This window comes from Vanellus vanellus, assembly GCF_965231255.1.
Source record: "Vanellus vanellus genome assembly, chromosome: 3".
NCBI classification, from domain to species: domain Eukaryota; kingdom Metazoa; phylum Chordata; class Aves; order Charadriiformes; family Charadriidae; genus Vanellus; species Vanellus vanellus.
In genome coordinates, this window is record NC_138907.1 from 57,631,403 (window position 1) to 57,654,276 (window position 22,874).

General features: G+C 40.7%; 1 protein-coding gene across 3 annotated transcripts; it reads right to left on the reverse strand.

The window, feature by feature from the left end:
• Positions 1 to 282: 282 nt before the first annotated feature.
• On the reverse strand, positions 283 to 21,921 carry RMND1 (required for meiotic nuclear division 1 homolog). Of its 3 annotated transcripts, none has more exons than XM_082481101.1 (12): positions 21,826 to 21,921; positions 18,467 to 18,984; positions 13,728 to 13,836; positions 10,745 to 10,820; positions 10,399 to 10,438; positions 6,779 to 6,879; positions 5,461 to 5,567; positions 3,808 to 3,872; positions 2,843 to 2,919; positions 1,604 to 1,724; positions 712 to 828; positions 283 to 465 (listed from the first exon to the last, which is right to left on the reverse strand). In XM_082481101.1, the coding sequence occupies exons 2-12, from the start codon at positions 18,968 to 18,970 to the stop codon at positions 433 to 435; spliced, it is 1,350 nt and encodes a 449-aa protein (XP_082337227.1). In that variant the 5' UTR covers positions 18,971 to 18,984; positions 21,826 to 21,921; the 3' UTR covers positions 283 to 432. The 3 variants fall into 3 exon arrangements, 2 of the variants coding, with proteins under 2 accessions (XP_082337227.1, XP_082337226.1); XR_014268981.1 differs by lacking the exon at positions 283 to 465 and adding an exon at positions 1,262 to 1,435 and having other exon boundaries at positions 734 to 828; XM_082481100.1 differs by lacking the exon at positions 283 to 465 and having other exon boundaries at positions 475 to 828.
• Between the last annotated feature and the right edge of the window lie 953 nt (positions 21,922 to 22,874).

Genomic DNA, 22,874 nt, shown 5'->3' on the forward strand with positions numbered 1-22,874 from the left:
GCGCTCAGCATCTTTTTAACTGTCAAGGGGACAAGGTGAAGTAGAGTACTTCACCAAATTAATAGAGTCAGCAGAGAAGGGCTCCATCCTTCTGCCCTTGCTTATGAAGGGGACAAAGCCAAATCTCTCCCTGCATCAGTCCTGCGTGCATGTGGCCCCACTACCCCTACAAATGCATCATTAGTATCTCAGCTTTACACAAGTGTATCTATAGATTAAGACTTCTCTAACATCACTAGTACAGCTGTTGGGAATAATGTTCACAGACTGCTTTTTTTTTTTTTTTTAAGTTTTATTTGAGTAGAAGATGTACATATTGATCAAGAGACACAATTACGCTATTTTCCAGAAGCATATGATAGACAGCAATTTTCTGGGCCATATGGTCTTTGTGCTTTGTCAGTTTTCTTCTTCCTGATTTTTCTTCTGGTGTCAGAAAACTACTCTTGCAAGTTCAAACAGAACCTGTGGAATAGCAAAATAACTGATATAATTTTTTATTTGATTTAATAATCCTTAATACAGCTTACACTGTAAATGAGAATCTGAGAAATAACTAGCTGCAATTCAAAGGTTACTTGCAAAAAACTGAAGACTAAGCCCCTTGTACAGTACACTTACATTAATAATCTTGCTTCTCAAATCATGAAGAATATTAATTGCACTTGTTATTACATTTTCATTGAGAGTGGGGGAAAAAAATCCACCAACCTCTATGGTGATGAGTATTACTATCATCCACTCGAGGCGCAGAGCGTGCTTTTCATTCAGGTGATTTCGCATCAGATCTGTCAGCTCCATGCAGTGCTGAAGCTTTTCATTCATTACCTGCAAGAGATTGCAAATACATGGGAAATCTGGATTCTGTAAGTGGAATGAGATGACTAAATAAAGGAACACAATCCACAGAAGGGCTCACTGAACAGAACTAGAAAGGTGTTACCACTCATCGGCGAAAGAATAGAACAGAAAGTCCTGTAAGGCAACATGCACAAGCAACAGCAGTTTCAATATAAATATATCTGTTATTTCAATAGGTTCACAAAAATAATAGGAATTTAGAAATGCATCTGCAGGTATTAAACAGCTTCTGGGTGATATCTACTCATAAAAACAGACACAAGCAAAAATAGATGCAGCTTATTGGAATGCCTCAAAAGAAACTAAACATTTAAGGTTGCTGCACCACCAGAAGAGGTAGTTTCCATGCTTCTTATTCTGACTCAGCAGTAAGCATTTTGTTGCCCTTCAATGAACTGACCTGAATGATCATGTCAGTAAGAAGACTGCTTCACATCTCAGTTTTTTAACTTGTTTTCTTGCATACATTTCAGAACAAGAATTAAATCTCCTCTTCTTATAACTATTTAAAGCCTAATTTAGTGGCTCAGGAAATATGCAATCCATTCATGTGAGGCAGGGTTGGTAACCTAAACTGGGTAAAAGATGCGAGTGGGTTATGAACACATAGAAAGGGGATAGTGTATAGGATCCTATTATTATTAGTTTCTACAATTAAAACAGACATTTGTGGAGCAGCATGTAACCCTGCTGATCCAAAGACAGCTGATCTGAAAGTGGAAAATTCTCATAAGACACCTACCTTAACTCTGCGATTAATGTTGAGAAACTGGCAAGTCTTGTCATAAAGCTCTTCTAGTTTTTCTCTATCCCAGTAGAAGTCAGGTGTTATCAGCAGGTCTGAACTCAGATTTATACGGTGTCTAAAAAGAATAGGTACTACAGTAGTTCAAAGTTTCTTTTGGTGAATATAGGACCAAATATTTACATAGCAGTTAAACAAGCATTTTTTTCCTGTAATTAAGGAATTATAATATTATAGTCATAATATTTACAAAAATACAATTGTAATGAATGTTTAAAATTGGTCACACCTGAAACTTTTCTGACAATGCTGTACTATGTGACAGTTCTGAGCATAAATTACTTTTGCCCTGTGGCAACACTGCCTCCTGAACTTATCAAAAGTTTAGGAAGGTGACATCTGCAGAGAAGTCCTTGACTATGCTAGTAGCTTGCTGAAGTAGTACATGAATTAGTTACTGGGGAGCTCCTTAACAGCTTGTTTCTGTCTCAGAACTTTTTAAGTGTGACTGGTGCTGCATGCTGGCTATGTAAGCGTAGTGCACCTTTCAGACCCAGGCTACTGTCTCAACATTATAAAGGCTAAGATCTCCCACCCTTAACCTACTGCTCACATAAATCCTTGGACACTTAGACCATCATTGTTTATTACTGAACAATTGTTCAAGAAGGGATATAAAATCCAATGTTTCAAATAAGAATTGCTTTTTAAGTTTACCTCTTTCTTCCCCAAGTTTTTTTATAAGAGCATGCAATATTCTGTGTTCCCAATGGCAAAATTTCACTTGAGAGGGGAAAAAAACCCATTAAATTCTTACAATGTAGCAGTGGTTTCTGAGTAATTAAAATGAAGAACAGAACATACAGAAATCTAGGCTGTAGTTAACAGTTCTGCCTACCCCTGTGCTTCCTCCTGCAATCCTTTGCATACTCTATTATCTACTATAATTAGTGGTTACGAGACATGCGTTCCTGGACACAGGGGAAGGAAAAGGGTGTGGAATTTGGCCATTTACAATATGGTACTTAATGCCTGTCTGTAGCTGAGATGCCATAGTGTGAGTATGAGCCAGTGGGTCCCCTGACATAACGTAACAGCGTACACAGCCTCCAGCCAAAGGAAGGTTGACGTAATTCCCCCCCGCCCCACCCTGCTGTTTAGTGTATTCTGGTCCTGCACAACTTAAAAATTAAGTGCTGTGTAATACAACGTCTTGGGTGTAACCAACAAAATTACCTTAATGCAAAGAGTTCTCCAATTTTCTGCATTACATCTGCATGAGACAGTTTCACCTTCCTTCGTGACTTCAGTATCTGCAAAGTAACAAGTTTTTCACTGCTTGATCAAGTAGCATGTACTAGAAATTAAGTAGTCTGGAGTTTTACAGCCTGAAATATGTCTATGAGATAAAATCTGAATCCATATCATACTTATAAACATTTGAGTTTTGTTTGCTTAATGCCTTGCGTATCTAGCTTTGTAAGAGTATCACCATGCAACTGTTCATCCAGGTTTTTCAATAAATCACTGAGTCGTCATCAGTATCTATACAAAATCCTGGAGCATTTTCTGCAAATGATTTCCTGAACAAGACATCATTTGTTTTTTCTTCCTAGTACTGTTATTTTTAAGTCATGACTGTTCTTTTACCTTGCCACAAGTTAGCCTTTTTTAGACTTTTTCTTTACAACAAACAATGTATTAACATTTATTTCCTTCATAAAAAAATAATAAAAATGATTTTTTCTTTTTTGAATCCTAGGAATCTTATTTTTATATACTATCTCATATGAGCTTGTACTTTAATTAAGTCTCATGAAAAACTGTGGTTTAAGTAATTCATGCAAACTCTTCATTATACTCAAGTTAAAGCACATTACTTTCAGCCCAAGCTGCCACACACTGTGTTTGGCCAGGTTTTTAAATGCCACTTGTCCTGTTACGCATACACATTCAACAGAGGCAGGTGACAGTGGCACAACATGGGAAACATTCCAATGCAGAACCCTACTCCCAGCCCTTTAAAGACTGATGATTTCTTGTCCCACCACTTTGCAGGTGTTCTGAGTTTCTGTGTTGATGGCTTTAGCACCAAACCTGTTAAGCATTCAATTGCTTTTCCCATATCCTCAGCTACATCTGGACTGATCCTTTACAAAGCACAGGAGAAAAGGAGGGGAGAGGTACAAACAAGATCTCACCTCAGGAATTGACTGGATAGATTCCACAAAGTTATCCAACAATGATTCCCAAATAGCTAGCTTTACTGCAACACAGAGGTGACAAAGCAGAACACTGTGAGAGGTAAATATGCTTTCAAATAATCGTAACTTTAGATCTGCTAGCATGCTGCTTCCAGACAGGTTGATACATACAAACATTATTTGCAGCAAGTTACTGTTAGTATTATACAATCAATGTTCATACATCTACGGATCAGTCTGCGTTGGGCACTGACACAGCTCTGCTGTGTCTTGTGACACCTTGAGCTCTGCTACTTCTCTCAGTGATCAGTTCACATCCTGGAGAGTTTTTGCTTCAGCTCGGAAGTTGTCTGTTCCAAGTGCTCTACCATATGTACAAAGCCTTTCGTTAATTAATTGGGCAAGATTTAATTGTCAAAATGAACTATTTCTTTGTAGTAATTGATAGTATCATCTAGTCAGGACATGATAGTAAATCTAAGGCCAAGCATTTTTTGCACTCATCTTTTGAATACAGAAGCCTAATCCAAGCCAGTGACTTAATTTAGACCCTAAAGAAAGCCAACAGGCATTTCAGCTATCACCGATTATTTGACAGAGTTTGGTTTCTGCTGTCGTAAATGTGACTTGGACTATACTTGCATCCTTTATTTTATTGAACAATATTGAACTATTTCCTTTTATGATGTGCATGTCTCACACCAATACAAATTGGTACCAATTATCTCCTGGGAATAAATCGCTTGCTCCCTTATATGTGTCACTACTCTTCTGTGCAGTGGCTTTATAAATACAAAAACTATAGAGACCAAGATGCTTTTTTTCTCAATAGCTCTTCTTTCGACAGTCAAGAACCATTTAGTTATGCTGTATTCCTTGACCAAACAGTGTATCACTTAAAGACATGCGTTCTGTTTCTTGATGTCCCTTCTGTTTAAAGGTGCACTTCCCCTAATGCTACAGGAATCCTGTAATCTACCCTAAAAGCAGTAGGACTAGACAGACCAGGTGTCCTTTAAAGGTCTTTTCGAGGACAGCCTTACTGCTGCTCGCTTCTACTCCCACCTCCTACTTCATTCGAGGTCAGAAGCAGCAGAGAGGTCTATTTCCTCAAGCAGCAGCACCACTGCTGAGCCTGACTTCTTCCCAATGCCTCCCGCTGTCCTCCGCTGTGGCTAATAAGCCTGAAAAACATTATCTGTGACTCTGGTCTGCACCTTTGATACTGGTGCACCTCCCCAGCTGCGAATCACTGCTCTACAATACTTCTTTAGCTGGCATCCAGCTTTTTCAGTTAGAGGAAATGATGTTAGGATTAATTACCTAAGATTACTGACAGGTTTCTAATACTGGACTCTACACTTGTTGCTATCCTAGAATAGTTCTCAAGGGTGGGGAACAGGATGCTCAGTAGAATGTGTATCTTTTGCAAAGTATGCTTCCTAATGTGCTTTATCTTTAAGAAGATTTACAGAAAACAACAAAAAAGCTTTGAAAACAAATCCTGCCACTGAAGTGCAATCAATCTTTACAAGTTTACCTAAACCAGACACTAAGTGTTCTCCAACCTGTCACTGTACAGGTCCCACTTATAGTGACATTTCACAAAGTCTGTAGCATAGGCTGACATTACAAACAATATTAACTTACCAGAAAGACAAAGGGCATTTGAAAAGGCAAATTTCTGCAGAACAACTTCATCACTATCCAGCTCAGAATTTAACAAGATTTCTCCTTTATGAAGCTTTGATTGACCTCTGTTAAAACAGGATTGAAGTATTTTCATTGACTAAGCCACCAGCAAAGGAAAATTTAAAGAACAATCAACAATGCAAGAAAGTTTGGTTGTTTATTTATATAAAGCATGCTGATATCATCCCCATCCTTGCATTTTACTCATGTTCAACCTGACAATAACTAAAACAAATGACTGCAAATTAGTTCCTCAGTTTAAGACTAATATTATGACCAAATTTTCTAGGTTTAAATGAAACTCCAGCAAGCTATGATGGTAACTACAGCATTACTATATACACACAGATAATTCAGAGAAAGGAGGTTGCTGGCCTCTCTCCTGCTCTCTTTCTCCTGTATTATCTTTCTGTTTCTGTTTTTTCTTCTGTCACTTTTATCAACATCACTCCCTCCCTGCTATGATGTTACTCTCCCTGAAACCTCTGGTGCACAGGGGGCCAGGAACAAATAAAAAGGGGACACAATTTAACATGTCAATCTCACTATGAAACTTGCATAAACACAATGGAATACGTCAGGAATCACAAACTACACAACAGTTTTCAAATGGCCAGGAAAAAACCAAAACCCCATCCTCTTATCAGGTTACTTAAATAAGCTCAACCTCATTAGCTCAGCTCCTAGTGTTATACTGTCTTGTCTAGGAGTTGTTTTTTTGGTGCTGTTGGAAAATTACAGATAATTTTTATAATCATTTACATTGAGAAATATTTCTGTAGAGATCACTTGCTCCCCATGATGTAAAAACATTATTTAACAAGGCAGGACAACTTGCCAAGTTCCACAGTATTCAAGTTACAACTTTCTTAGGAAGTGAAGTATGTGCAGAATTAAATCTTTGTATGTGAATCTGGAGGGCACTAAGGAAAGCTTATGTAGAAAATCCTCTTTAAAATCAGATTTGTCTCAATAATGCGTGTTTACTTTTTTCTATGAGGTACAGTTTCTATTTGGGATTGCTGAAGAACATGTTCAGTTGTGTGGGCACACAGCTTCATAACTTACAAAATCTAGTGCATAACCAAGTCACAAAGGCTGTTACTTGCAAGTTTAGCTGTTCAGCAAAATCTGTCAATTCAGACTTACTGTTTTCTCCTTTCCCCATTTTACTCATTTGAAAAATAGTAAGGAAAAGTATATTTTTACTAGCTGCTTTTTCTTGAATTTGTTTTAGAAGTCTTGATTTATATCAAGAGTGCCTGAAGATACTTACTCTCCTATTCTATAGTTCATCTCTTCATTCTCCCAATGGACTAGTGCAACTTCATATGGCTGAATTTCATGCTGTTCTAGCACTCGCATTATATTCTTCATCTAAGAAAAAGACAATTGCGCACATAGGAACAGTTACCATGCAATATACTATTACTCTACAAAGATCTTGCATATAATAGGTTGATGAATGCAGCTTTCATGCTGAAGTTATTTAAATAACAACGAATCAGTGTGCTAAGTAATGAAGCGATTATTAACACAGTTTACTTCTGAAGCTATATGTAGCTGTGGGGAAGAATTTGTGGCCATGAACAACTGCAAGGAAGCTGTGAAGACTAAAATGCCATTTAATGTCTGCATATATGAAACGGGATAAGGATGAACCACAGCAGCAGTAAAGAAAATGCAGACAATTTCAGTATTTTAACAATTAGCTGTACAAGATTTCTGGGAGATGTCCAAATGTGGAAATGAATCTTTAGGATAAATACATCAGGTAGCCGTTTCTGCCAAAATTACTAGTTTGCTGCTAAAATCAATAGTTTTGTTTCAGCTACTAGAGGTTGGGTTATATTACAGAAATCCTGTAGCACTACAGAAATCTTTACATGTGCAGTTACATGTGCAATTTTAGGAAGTGAAGCACGTGTAGAATTACATCTTTGTATATGAATCTGTTACATGTGCAATTTTACTTGCAGAAGTAATCTCACTGTCACTTCGTTCTCGAGCACACTAAAACTTGATGCAGGAAGAAAGAGCCTTTTTCTCTCACAAAACTTCCTCCTCCGACATCTGACTTAGGATCCCTCATCCTTGTTCCTTTCTACGTGCTACAAGGCTCCCCTCATAAAAATCATTCTGCAACTAGAACAAATTCTGTACTAAAAAAAACAACTCACCTACAGGTTTTTAAAAGGTATTTAGCTACGCAACAGCCAATAAAAAATCCCCAAACCACTTTTGATGCCTAAATGCTTTAAAGAGGTGACTCTTCTACTAAGTCATACTTAAAACATTCTCTTCAAAATTATAGATAATAGTCAATCTTCATAGTGCAAAACGGTATGCTAGTAAATTGTTCATGAAGCATATTCTCCAGGTAACATACTCAAAAAAAATTCTGTTGGATCACCTGCAAGAGGGATTTTCTTTGGAGTGCTAGCTTTCTTCACTGCTTTCAAGAATTTTGGTGGTACTATCTATGTGAGACACGGTAACATTTTTCACTAAAAAAAACCCCAACCCTACAGCTGCAACTGCTTGTTTCATCATCCTGAATTTAATATTAGCATGACTACTACTAAAAAACTACCTTTTTTACCAGGTCTTGTTGTAAAAAAGGGTATGAAAAATTATTTTAATTTTTTAAGCAAGAAAGCGTCTGCTGTTAGGCCAGTCAGCTCGGCCAACCAGCTATGCTGTGTCCAGGGGCAGTTCAGCAATGCAAACCCCGTTAATAGCCCATCCATAATGTAGCATGCCAGACTTCAAGAGTGTGTTCACCTGGATACAGGTGCTCTAGCTGACTTTGTGAAGTCATTACTAATACAGTAATAATTATGCTGTTAATAGACTAACAGTCCCTTCCAGAATTACAACCAGCACAGGCTTCCCAGGGCCAGTACAGAGGCAAGATTTTACAACGCTTTACAGACCGTAACCGGTTCTGTGAAATTCATGTGTCTTGTAACATGCATACTTCCAAAGTTCTTCCTTTGCTCTGGATAATAAGAAACTGTATTTCAGTGCTAGCTTTTTTATCTATTCAGAGTAATACAAAGGCTTCCACTGACTGATGTGAGTTTATTCTAGGCCCAGACTAATTTTTTAGAATGGACTACCTGTGACACAGTACATTTAATGACAAGAGGTGTTCTGCATTCACTAAATTCAAACTCCTGCTATTACAGGCAACCACGTCACACAATTTCCTTTAAAAAAAAAAAAACAACAGATGAAACTCCACCTCAAAGCTAGTTTTGCTTTTTGCCCTTGCTATTTTTGGTGGGGAAACTGTTGCACAACCTCCCTCAGCAGGTGTTTGCAAACGGTACTTTACATTTTAAATTTCTACTCATGATCAGTCTGTAGTTATTACTTCTTCTGTTAAGTGTCCATTAGTATAAAATATTTTTTCTTCTCCTAAGAGTCATTCTGGAGTATTTTTAAAAAGCAATTTTGTCCATTCACAGTGAGTCTTTACGTTCTGGTTTACTGAATTACTTTCAGTTTCTGTTCTACGGACCAGTTTGGTTTTGGTATTTTTTGGTTTCAGTTCGTTAAAACGTGTGCATAAGACGACCTCTATTTGAGCAAGTTGTTCGGAAGTTAAAACTTTGACTATGATTTCAATAAGGAGGGAGCAGCAGTTTTCCTCTCCTTTTATAAATAAAGCTAGCAAGGGACCAACTAAAGTTACTAGTGCTGACAAGAAAAATGCGGTATCAAATTCTCAAAGGTACTTGAGCATGTAAACAAAACAAGATTTTTCAGAGTACTCCAGTGGGTAGAGGTGTCCAAATCATAAAAATCAACAGGAGTTTGTCAGCTAGTTTTTAGTAATACCTGTGAATCAGTAGCGTAGTTACAGCCATAGCATCCTAAGTGTGCTACAGGCAAAGTTTGAAGGGAAAACTAGTATCTTTTTGTAGGCCAGCTGATATACTGAAACCCCCCAAAACAGACAGGAAATCAGGAACGTTTCAGGTCTGAAACAGAAAAAGTAAACTTGAATCCAGAAATTGTTCATGTCTGGAAATAACTGCTTTGTATTTTCATTTACTTTAATGAAAATCCTCCTGTGAACTTCTGTGCATCTCGGTATCATTCATTTAATACACCATTTAATTTCACATACTCTGCCTGTATATAGATAAGATAAATACTTTTCCCTCTTTGTATCTAGAATCCATTTTTATTTAACCAGGAATAAAAATCAATCTATTAAAAAAAAAAAACACCCTACAAATATATTCATAAAAATAGATATGCCTGTGGCACCAAATTATTATAAGGGATATGTCATTTCAATATCAACATATTTTAACAATTACACCAACCAATAACAATCTTCCTTCAGGAAAATCGCTAACTGGTAGAAACACAAAACAGTAATAAAAATTTGCTTACAAATTTTGTCTCCTTCAAAGTTATTCAAAAGTAAGTTTTGAATAGTTTTGACTTAAATGGCTCTAGAACGATCCTTTTCTTGTAACATATTTTCTGTTGTATCAGTGCCTTTCAAACAACCATTCACACGTTGATTTTCCTGATCTACTTCTTCAGGATGTAGATCTGCAAGAATTTTCATTTTGTCAGTCCCAAGAGATTAATACTTCAGATTTTTGACCTTAAGTAGAAAATGTTACCCACTTAGTATGTTACACGTATATTTGCTCATTTTGTGCAGAAAGTCAAGTTTTCAAAGGATATATCAGCAACCCACACACTCGAGGGCAGTAGCAGGCAAGCACCTGCACTCATTAGGAGAAAAATCAGTCCTTTTCCTTCATAGAGAGATCCAAGCTCCCAAACAAAGACCAACCATGCTAAGCTTTGTGGGACTGACAAAACATCTGCTTATAACATTTTAACAAACAGTTTTGCTTTACTTACACTTTTCTCTTCCACATTCCAAAACACAACGGCACCCTCCCTGTGAATTCAAGGAAAAACTGAGGTGTAATTATACTGTTTTAATGCAATACTTATTGTATAGTGGCAATTTTTATCACCGTGAATCAAGAAACAATACTATCTTCATGAAAACTACATAATAGTTGCTTTTTAACAATACTTTAATTAAAAAACATGAGAAGGAAAGTTATTTTTTAACAATTTCCGTAATTCTGATTTGTTTTGAATCATTCTGATTGGACAATTATTCCTTGAGTTTCACGAGATAATATCTTTTCACACCATTATTATTTTATTAATGTTTTGGGCATGATTTATAGCTTACCTGAAGAAAAAAATCATGCCAGGATCATCTTCTTTTGCAGATTTCTCAGTACCAATCACCAAAACATTTGCAGCATCTGGTTTGAAAAAAAATGAAAGAAATTGAAGAATTAGTCAAACTTCTGAACATGATAGCTATAAACATATAATTCCAGTTACATGCTAATTTGTCAGTCAGTCCCTATTTTATGAGTCTGATGGAAATGCTTGCCAAGAAACAACTACAATATCAAACTACACTGCTCCTCTGAAGTGTCACACTCTAGGTAGACTGAGCCGCTTTGTTGGACTTTACTGGAATATTTAGTAAATTAAATGTAACAGTTCTGAAGAATAAAAGACTTAAGGGGAAAACTGATGCAGGGCATAGTAAATAACCAGAAGTGGACACGCAAAGTGAGTGAACTATGGAAGTCATCCATGGATGTAGAGAAATTACCATTCAAATCTACTTGCCCAGAAGATCTTTCTCTTTTCTATATAGAAGGGACTAATCTGCACTCAAATTGTGCTGACTTTGCTTTGACAGACACTTGAAAAAGCATACCCCCAAGACAAGAGAGGGTCCATGTGCATTGTCCTTCAGATCAGAAGTGTGCTTTTGAAACAAATCCTCCAGCTGCCCTCATTACCAGACTTCTGATGTGCATTGCAAAACAGAGTACACAAACTGGATTTTTTTTTTTTTACATTAACTTAAACTGAAAGAGGAGCTCCAAAAATGCACCTATGGTACACCAACCGCTAATGGGCATTTGTTACAAAGGACCAGACTTGAGCTACTGTAAGGAGAATGCCCAAAAACTTACAAAACGTAGACACTGGGTTCTCAAAACAGAGTTTTGGGTTTGTTTTTTTTTTCCCCTCCAGGTCTGCACTACTCTACTACTCACTAATGTAGATAAAGTTTTAGAAGTTCTGACATGGTTGGGAAAAAAAAAAAAAAAAAAAAAAAGGTTACTTTCCAGCTTGACTCATTTTGTTGCAGAACTAGTGGAAGTTGCATGAGCAAAAACCCCTACCTCTATTATAAAGTGAGGCTCTGCGAAAAGGAATTTGCAGGGCCTATATCTAAGCTTTAAAAAATTCAACCCTCTTGCAGAAAGATCACGAGTCAAGCAACAAGGCATCAAATTCAGCCTGTGTCCGAATTCCGCTCTCTGCTTTACTGATCAAGCCATAGAGGTCAGGTAGACCAAGGCAGTGGAGAGAGATGACTCAGTATCAGACACACTTTTTCTAATACCTGAATCAAGACCACACAGTTGGTCTGTATGAACTCTTTAAAAACTTTTCTTTCACTTGTTATTCCGGTTCAGAAACACGAGTTGTTGAATCACTGGTGAAGGTTTGAGTTCACCATGGAAGAAACATTTGTCTGCATTTTCTCATTGGCCTTTTCAAATATCATGCTTATCTTTACTGATCCAGTCCAGCCAAAACATACACAATTGAAAAGAATTTGCTTTTAAAGAGTTTTTAAAGAGGTCGAAAACAGGAATAATGCCTAGGAAGAACACTACAAAGCAACAAATCCACACAGTAACTGCCAATTTAAATTTCTATGTGCTAATGTTTTTCAATTTTCCAAGATTCAATATTTGAGTTCATAACCAACCACTGCTACACGCAAAAGCCAACCACCACAACGCATCTGCTGGCGCAATCCAACACCCTTTCATCATTACTTCCTCCAAGCTTTTGATAAACAGAGTATTTATTATGAGGAGTCAAAAACACACCATAAAGAATTGAAAGAACTGCCAAAACCCACACTCCCAGGGTAAAATACCAGCAACAGCAGCATTTGCCTTACGATAATTCAGTCATGTTGGGGATTGTACAAAGTTTCTATCCCAAGGCTGTGAAACCAGTGTTTGTTTTAATACAGAGAAACTACAAAGGAACGTGAAGCTTATACTCTACAGCACTTTGTCTTTCCATGTTCATCTTTCTGAGCAAGACAGTAATTAGTAAATTTTGTGTTCGAAAGAGACCCACTGGAGGATTATTGCACTTGGATTATTAAGTGTTTGAGAGGCAACCAGGTGTACGATAACCTCTACTGAAATGCCCATAAACACTATCTGTCATTGTCTTAGCTTCACATAATCTGTTCATTCAAAGAAAAAAAAACCCAACCAAACAAAAAAAGCACCATTCCCTGCCAACATATGAAAATCACAGCTGTTCTAGGGCATAAGGTTCCTTAAGCTATAAAAAGCTCCATTTGTTTTTCTCTTGTAGTATACTTCAGCTATTTCCAAGCCATACTTTCTCAAGTCTTCAGAGATTCTTTGTATGGAAACCAGAACCAATTATTTTGCTGAAGCCTAGCTAAGTGAAGCATTCAACAATTGCTAGGATACATTTGGCCCAATAAAAAAAAAAACAAAACAGTATCAACTACATTCTCTCTACTAAAACTAAGCATTTATGTACATATCTTTTTCATTTCACTTAGTCAGCAAGATTCTCTCTTGCATGCCTTTCTCTCCGACCCTCTTTCATTTACATTAATAGAAGTGTGGGTATGGAAAGAAAATGCAACACTTCAAATGACAAAACTTTTTTGACATCTGAAGCACTACAGTGCTTCACATCACTAAAAGATTAATTAAAATAAAACTTTCACTATTTTTTCAGTTAGATAATTTCTACAGAAATGCTTTGTATCAGAAAATTTCCAGATTTATTTTTCCTGCACGCATCTGATTTTTTAATATTTCTAGTGTTATCGTAATTTTGGGAAAAATTATCATAGGCTAACAGCAAGTGCTGGTTATACTGCTATTCCAAAAGGTTTAGTTGTGGGTTTTTTAGGCAAATGGAATTTTTAAGCAAAGCAATATTTTTATAGGCAGTATAATATATATCAGGATATTACCAGAATAAGAATAAATTAAGTTATAAAAATTATATACCTCACCCATATTTCATTTCCCAAGGTATAACATTGCTTTTAATATGTTTCAAAAATCTACCTCTAGGCAAACTTGTTATTTCAACATATCCATGTGAAGTCAGGTCATGACACAGATTACCAAGATGATATTCATCTGCTGTTGCAAAGGCTGTACACTGCATCAGATTCTGTGCCAAAGGAATAAAGATTTGATTAGGGCAAGGCTGAAGCAAGGTGTTCATAAGACAATTTTTTGCCTCAAATTTATCACGAGAGTGACATTTTTCATTTATTCACTCTTTTCTACGATATCATTGTCATGCTGTCCACCTGGTGTATAAATACTATCCAGATTACTTCCTCCCTGTTAAGTGGGAAAGCAAATCACAGACTGAGATCAAACCAGGTGACATGAGCAAGGGGCACCTAAAAGCTCTGTGATAGAGCCACAAAGTGAACCCTTCTTCCTTGAACACCAATCAAATGCTTTAGCAGTAGAGCTACACTTGCTACTGCTCTTCCATCCTACAAGCATACTTGGCTGACCACTGAAATCAAAAGCAAGACAGGCCTAATATCAGGTTTAACATTCATATTTTAAAGATAAATGGAGTTCAATTTCTGCTTATCAAGCAGAAATTCCAAATGCAAACATTGTGTTCTTCAAAGCACAAAGCTTGCTGCCCAGGTAACACCCAGGGTATGAGCCACGGCAGCACCGCGGCACAGAAAGTCTCAGATCTTCTGGGACAGCCGTAGGTGCTGCTGACCTACAGTGTCCCCCAGCAGCTGAATCTTGCACTAACAACACGGTCTCGACTGACACCACAGTCAAACAGTACACAACAGCCAGAGTTTGTCTCTATTCCATATTGAAACAAATGACTGGAAAAATGATACTGATTTGCAATGAGACTGACTCATGATGCATGGCAAAGAAATCAGAAAGTCATCTGTGTAAAGATTTTCCTGATTAATCAAACAAGTCACAATAAACCGATTTACAAATTCTACTACTCATTTTAAGGGGATTTCTTTGTTCCGATACCATCTATGTCCCATGGTAATGTTTTTCAGTACAATGTAGTGGAAGATATCCAAAAAGCAATGTGTCTCATTGTGGATCAGTCACTTCCCTGCTTTTTGTAACTAATACAAATGGAGATGTAACTAACAACAAATGAACAAAAGAACTGTACTCATCTGCAAGCTTTTATACCCACAATATTTATACCCACATCATCATTTATACCCACAACACACTTCAACATAAAATCCAAATTGTATTCTTGCAGCACTCACACTATCAAACAGCAAGGCTTAAAAAGGTGTTCTACTCCTTGGGGGGGCCTGTTACCAGCCATCTGAATCACAGCCGCACATTTAAACCTTCATTTCTTTTGTAATGTTGACATTCTGTTACCACTTCCAAAGACTTGCTTACATATCATCTTAGTTCAGTGATCACTAACAGAAAATAAACTTCAAAAGTAATTACAATATTCAGTGAGCAATTTTATAGGCATATTTCCATGACTGTGCTATGAGGCTGAGTTAGCAGTGGACCAGAATTGTGTTTTCAGTTCCCTTCCTGCAGTACCTTTGAAAGGTTGCATTATCACAATTTCATCTGTATAAATCCATTCTCAATCTCTAAACTGCTGATGCAAATTATATATTTCATATTCTTCCAGAAAGCTCCGGTTATTAGAAGTACACGTGGCTCTGCCATGAAACTCTTCTGTCAAGAGCTAAGAGAGCAAATTTATCTTCTAGCTAGTATATAATCTGAAAATCTCTATCCTGCTCTCTGTTTCCCATAGTTTATTACTTGTGCTTTTGTTCATTTCAAGGCAGATGCATCACAAGACAGACTTTCTGTCTTACTGCTGCAGTTTTAGTTTCAACGTAAAGACTTTAGATTTAGTTAGAACCAAAAGTTTGCTGCCAAGACTACATACCTGAAACAGCATTTTGGATATGCACTAGTCTGTTTTTTTTAGAATGCACTGTTTCACTTAAATTTTCAATAAAATCTTGTTTGATGAGGAACATGTGGATTTGGCGTAATTTGAGATTAAGACACCGAAAATATGTGTCTACAGGCTCTCTAGATGTCTAAGCTCCCATGATAGCTGGTGGAGATACAGCCACAAAGTCTATACCTAATGAGTGATTCAGCTAATCCTAAAATAGATGTGTTAACTGGCTGGTCAAGCTTAATGGCATGCTTTCTGCTACGTCACTTTCACCTGCAAACTTCAAAATAACAGAACACAAGATAGGTACTGCTGCTACAAAGAAACTCCAGCTACTCACTACCCTCCTTTCTGCCCACAGCTGGGGCTTCACTGAGATTCTATTCAGAGCACCACAACAGCTATCCCTAGGAGCAGCCATCCAAAGCACCTCAACAACTCATTTTCCATATCATCACGCCCCCAGCTACTGCACAGGCTCATGGAACCACAATTCTGCCTAGCCCATCCTTTCCACCACAAGTGTACAAAAATTTTTAAGAAAGAAAACCAGCAGGATGAACTTAAATCCCCCCCATCACCACAGAAATCAGTCTTTATCTTACACATAGTAAATACTACATCTTTATTTTCAAGCTTTTTCTAGACTACAGGCTATCGCATTAAAATTTAGCTCAGAGGCTTTTCTTGCCATCAGACTTTCTGAGACTTACTAAACTGAATAGTGGTACTACTCACTGATGGACTGATTAAAGCAGTTAACTGCTTTCAAGTAACTCCTCCATCTATCCTGACAAACTGGTCTTAGGACCCTTTTATCACCGCTGATGCTCAGCACTCTTCTTGTAAACAACCGCCAAAGACCTGTGCCAGGGAGGGGTGGGAAAGACCTCATTCAGGGACTGTTCTGCAAAAGAAAGGTGTCAACTGTCAGGCCCTTCCAGACAGAAACCACCAGAGATCCTCGGGGTTCATCTAACTGAGAACCTTAGGAGTGGGCCTGGAGCTAGCGTGTCAAGGGGCAGACCAGTAAGGAGAAGATACCGCAACCTGCCCCTAGGTAACTGCCCGGGCAATAGGGCCCGCGTTACCAGAGGGTTCTTGGTTCCCTCCACACATGTGCAGGAAGGCAGGATCAGCTTTTTCGTGACACCAGGATTTAGAGAAAAACAACGGCGCGCTGAAAAAAACCTCAAGGATTCTGCATTTGTGTTACTTCTATTAGTCATCTTGCAGAAATCAGCTACATCTTTAAGTTATTTCTCTATACTACAAAACTATAAGGAAATACACAAACAGGTAAAAAAAAAGCTTATTCCAAAATATTGTCAGCCTGCAGTCAAGGCGATAGCCTGTCCATACCCCTGTAGACGGGGCTACATGTCTGACAAAACCACATGGCGTTTATTCAAAAATAGCATGTGTTTTTGTTAGGTCTGAGTTTATGTGATTTCTGGCACAGTATTTTGCCATGTGGAAGCCTCCTCAGGGAGTATATTATTATTTCAGTATATCAGGCAGTATTTTCTCCATTTCTTCACAATGGAAAAAAGTAAAAATAGCAGTGCATATTACTTGCATACATATATATGAAAACATCAAATAAAGAAACTGTTTGCATTCTAAGCTGCCATTTAAAAGCCTCAACACTCCAGAAAAAGAAAAAAAGTCACTTCAATTCACCCAACAACAAAAAGAAGCAACCTTTGAATGTAATGTCATAGCATGAATAACAAACTTGAAACATTACATGGTGTTTTGGGACTAATATTCTTCACTTTCTTTTTTCAAAGCAATGGGAAAATTCAGGTGGGAACTTGATTGTCTATAATGGAGTCTTTATGTTACACTAAAGCATACTCCAGCTCATCATACAAAATATTAAATACAAGCTTAGATGATGAGAAGGCAAACATTGAAACCTCAGTTTCTGTGCTCACATTCGTAGATCATGTTACAAACACATTTTGCAATGTGGAAGCTATTTCTGAAAGCACAATACTTGTTTCAGTCTCATCTATAATATTATTTTATTAATAATACCCTGGAACTCAGTTGTTGTTGTAGCTTGAGGAGAACAGTAACACTTCTGACACCAGGACCTTCCTTGGAGATTTTCTGTTCAAGTATGCTTAAGGTCTGCCTTAGCTAATATTGAGGCTTGCAAAGAACTATCTTACAAGAAACAGCCACAGGTATGCTCTGTTCCACTTCATCACCTCTCATTTTATCCAGAACTGTTTGTTGCTGCAGTTACTCTGTAGACCTAGGAGTCTGGAGATCAAAGTGCTATTTCTACACATGGAATAATCTTCCTCAAGTAACACAGGCTGCATCTGCACCTCCGTTTCCCATCTGAAACTTAATCTGAATATATACTTTATACTATTCGCTTCCTTCTTGATTTCTGTTTGAGTGAAGCCTTAAAACTGGGTAGAATTGCACAAGCAAGGATACCTAGGAGAAGGTAAATTATTCTGAAAGCTAGACTTTGTTTCTCAATATTAAATGTGATTTGAGAGCACTGGTTAAAATTATTTTTAATAGAGTTCGTCTTTCTGCTTTAATAACCACCTATCTTCCCTCCACTTTTGTTTACACATTGCTAGTAAATCTCCATTTTATCTTCAAAATACCAGACACACTAGTTTCTATCAGGCTTGTTTCTGTTTGCAGAGTTCCAACTTCTTTTCAGTCACACTAGGGTAAATAATGAAATCCTCCTCACCAAATAAACATGTTAATTTCATTAAAATGTTAATCTAACCCCAAATCTGAATCTAAATTAAATCGATGAAGTTCCTTTAACATTATACAGACTGAAAATTTTATACTTTACCTCCATGTCTGACAGTAGTGGCTGGTTAGTTCTGGATGGCTGCTTGGTCCTTGGTGCCTTCGGTGGCCTCTTAACTGGCTGGTTACCGTGTTTTGGAATAATTTTACCAGCTGATACAACTGAGTAAAATCTTGATGATATGTTCCTAAGCTTTTTCATATACTCTGTATTGAGACTGTAGTTTTCCATCATTGCCACACCAAAACGTTTCCAGGATGGAAAAAAACCCTCCCCACTCTGATAATAAACATTTTTTCTCAAAGCAGATACATTTCCTTGGAGCAACTGCCACTTCTTGACTTGCACACATCGACTTGTCAAACAAGGGGACGCAGTTTTCAGAGCGCACAAATTCCAAGACTTTGCTGTTCCGTGAGCTGTTCTGTCAACTTCATTATCCAGCTTTAATAGCAGACGTCCAGTTTTATTAAAGCTTTGGCATTGGCATATTGTTGTTAACGTGTGGAAAGATCTAGTCTGAAGGCGCAGAAGTTTCAGTCTCATTGCTTCCCTCTGAACTGTATTTAAAACAAACAAACAAAATCAGCCATCAACCCTGTGGAATGACACATTATTTTTGCAGTATCTAAAAGGTGACCCATACTCCTTTTGCATGTGTTAGTACTCCTAAGCACATAAACACTGATGGGATTAAACAGCTTTTTTCAATGCTATGGAAATACTCTTCATTAAGATCAAAACACATTATTGGGCTGCATGCTTGCAACACAGTGGAAAAGTAGAATTGGTTGCTATGTCAACATGTAAGCAGGCAGGCATCTTTTCCCTCTATTGGTCATTCTGTATAGCAGCCTGCACTCTCAGTAACCCCACTGACGAAATTACTCATGAGCTAGCATACACCTTAAAGAAGACATCAGACTCTGAGAATCATTATCTTCTACATAATAAAAACAACAATTAGATTATTACATGCTTGTATTGGAATGTCACCTATGGAATACACGCACTGATCAGCATCAGCTCAAACTGCTGTATCGCAAACAGTCAAGCATGGATCCAGCTCTGTTCGTCTGTCACAGAGCCAGAGCCGAGTCAATCGGGTTACGGTCTTGATCCTGCTAGTACATACTGGTGCAACAAGGACCACAAGGCCTGCTTGCAGATCTACCTGTGCTGACAGAAACATGACACCGTCCTTATTCTGTAATTTCAGACTAAGAGCAAGCTTATTATATTTATGCTACATTGTATGAGCCGATCAAATAAACTTTAAAAGTATTCACAGACTGAATACCTCAGTGGGTGTGTTTCACTTGCTGAAAAATCACAATGTCAAGTCCCTGCCCCCACCTGCTTTTACGAACCAAGAACATTTCCCTTGTAACACAAAATTAATCTTCAGCAAGTTATTAACAAAAAAAGTCAGAATATTTTTCAAAAACTGTGTAATGAAGGGTCTTCAATACCACCCATACATTTAACATAACAGTTCAAATCAGCATTTTCTTGTGAGACCAAATCTTTGTGTACTGACTGGAACAAGCCTATCCTGACAAGGATACCTAGATGCTAGCACACTACACACACAACTTGAAAAAAAGCACCAAAACCAAACTTCAGCCTGACATAACTTAATGGAAGGGGAGGACACTAATTTTGGTGAGAGGGGCATGCAATTCTACCAAAAAAAAAAAAAAAAAAAAAAAAAAAAAAAAGAGAGAACAAAACACCTTTATGCTGCCACAGAATAAGTAATTGATATTAGGCATATTATACGCTCTTCACTTGCAGCTTTTTGACCAATTTGTAAGCTTGTTAGGAGAATAAACTATTCTTATATATTATTATTCACATGTATCGTTATTATTTTCATTTTAAACTTGCTGTGTATTTACAAAGCAGCCCAGAAGACTCTGCCCAGGACAAAGCACGTTTACCTTTTCAAAGGCCTGTTACCTCTGGATAATCAAACGAGCTGAAAAACTCAGCAACCACAACCCAAGGTGGTTGAGAGCCAGGGCATGGGCAGAAGTCTCTGGTAGCTTGGGCTGACTAGTGGAAAGAGACTCACAAATGCCAGGCAGATCCGTACTCTCCTAGCCAACAAAACCTTGTGTCAAATGCCAGTGATCTCAGGGATGATTTTTCAACTGCACAGGCTTACAGCGAGTTACAAGGGAGGCAGTGACCATATAGACAACTTCCACCGAGGAGCCTTGACACCAGATGCGTGGCAGCAGAGGCACCTAGCCGGCAAGTGCGGAACTGAACCCAAGAAAGAGAAGGATAAATCGCTACCGCAGCGGGCGCCATCACCGAGCAGCAGGAACAAACCCACCCTTTATTTTCCAACGCCTCTTTAACACAAGACGGGCTTTATTCATGCCGGTCGCCTTTTTCCTGCGGGGAACCCAAGCTTACTGCGGCACAGCCAGCGAGATGGCCGAATAAACCGGGCCCGCCCCGCCAGCGGACAGACCAGGCCGGACCTGCCTAGGCCCTCGGAGGCGAGACGCCCAGGCCCCATCCGCCGCGGGTGGGGAGCGGCCCCGCTCCCATTGGCCGCCTGCCGGGGTGGGCGAGGAACAGGCCGCCAGGGAGCCAATCGGGACGCAAGGGTGCCCCGCCCCCACAGGAAGCGGCAGGCCAGCACCGCCCCCGCCTGCGGCGGCAGTCCCGGCGGACTGGTCCCGCCCCGCGGCGGCGTGCGCGCGCCTGACGGGCGCCCCTAGCGGGCGCGCGATGAGGCGCCACGGCCCGGCGGAGCGCCAGCAGGCGGCGGGGGGGGGGGTAGGCCGGCCCTTGCCCCTCCCCCCACAGCAGTTTCTTTACGCTGCGCCACCGGCGAGGAGAGTGCGGTCGGTGGGCTGCGGCGCCGCCGTACCTGAGTACGAGGGGGAAGCGGGGAGCGGCTCCGGCTGAGGAGGGATGGGGCAGGAAATCCGCCCTCTCCTTCCCTCCCGCGGGCCCGGCTCTTCCTCACCTCCGAAACTGCCTCCCCTCGCTTGGCCTGCGGCCGTGCCCGTGAGGGGACGCGGGGCCCTCCCACCGGCGGCAGGATCAGAGCCGGCGGGAAGGGCGGGCGAGGCCACCCCGGCTCGCTCACCTCCTCCGGCGGGCGCCGCGGAAGGGCAGGCCCGGCCCGCAGGCGTCCGTGCCGCCATCCCTCTTCTCTCTCTCCCCTCCCCCACTGCCGCTCCGGGGGGTGCCGGCAGGGTCTCCCCAGCCCCCTCCCCCAGCACAGGCCCTCGCGCAGCCCCGGTAGCCGCGGGGAGCCGCCAAGGAGCAGCCCCGCCGCCCGCCCGCCCTCCCTCCCTGCGGGCCCGCCCGCCGCCTCCGCCGCCACCGCCGCCGCGGGAGGGGCGAGGCGGTTCCCGCCGCGCGCCAGCACTGACCTGGGGGAGGGGGCGAGCCGCTCTCCGCCGCGCGAGCCGCGGCCCCGCCCACCGCCCGCCGAGCTCCGCCAGGGCGCGCGGGCCGCCAGGCCCCGCCCGCCCGCTCGCTCGCCCGTCGCCGTGCCGCGCGGCGGGCGCGGCTGAGTCACCAATAACGTCCGGCTTGCCTCGCCCCACTTCCGGGGGGCGGCCCGCCGGCTGGCGGGGGCGGAGCAAGATGGCGGCGGTAGCGGCGCTACCGGTCTCCCTCTCGGGCAGGTTTAAGGGGTCCGTCACGGCCTGGCGCGCTCGTTACCGGCAGCGGGGTGGGGGGCAGGAGGGAGCTGAGGGACCGGCTGGTTTTCCCCTGGCCGGGAAGCGGCTGCTTTGGGACGCCTGGTCCCTCGGTCGGGGTCTGCGGCCTAGCGGTGGGTGCCGGGCCGGGAGGGGCCGGCTCTTGGCCTCCTGCTGCGGGCGGGGGCAGCGCCGGCGTCGCGCCGTGGACGGGCCCGCTCGGCTGGGGCCGCGCGTCGCCGGGAGGCGGCGCTGTGGTTGATGTGCTGTCGCCTCCGCGCCGCTGCAGCCCCAGGGGCGGGAGCCTTTCCTGGCCGGAGTCTGTTCGCCTCGCCCCGCTCACCGCTGCGGTTGTCCCTGCCTCGGTACTGACCGGCACAGGCCTTGAGAGGGTGTGAGCTGTGTGTCTTTTTTCCCCAGGTTTCTTTGGGTTCGCTCTTAGGTTCCGAGTCCCTGGGACTGGGGCTCCAACTGACGGGATGGAAAACTGCAAATAAAAATCATTCTTCAAGCTGTTGTAGGGCTGGTTGTGTTTTGCTCACTCTCCTCTTCCTATATAAACAGTGTTCAGGAAAACGTAAATCAAGTATATAGTGGAGAGAAAATTGGGTTTTGTTGTTGATACAAGATACACTTAAATTTTAAACAAATCTCCATCCTTTTAATTTTAAACTTCCCTGAGTTTACACCTGGGTAACAGCAATTAGAGAATGCATATTAGCCTAGAATTAACTGCGTTTTTTGCTCTTTTGGCAGGGCCAATCACTTGGCATTTT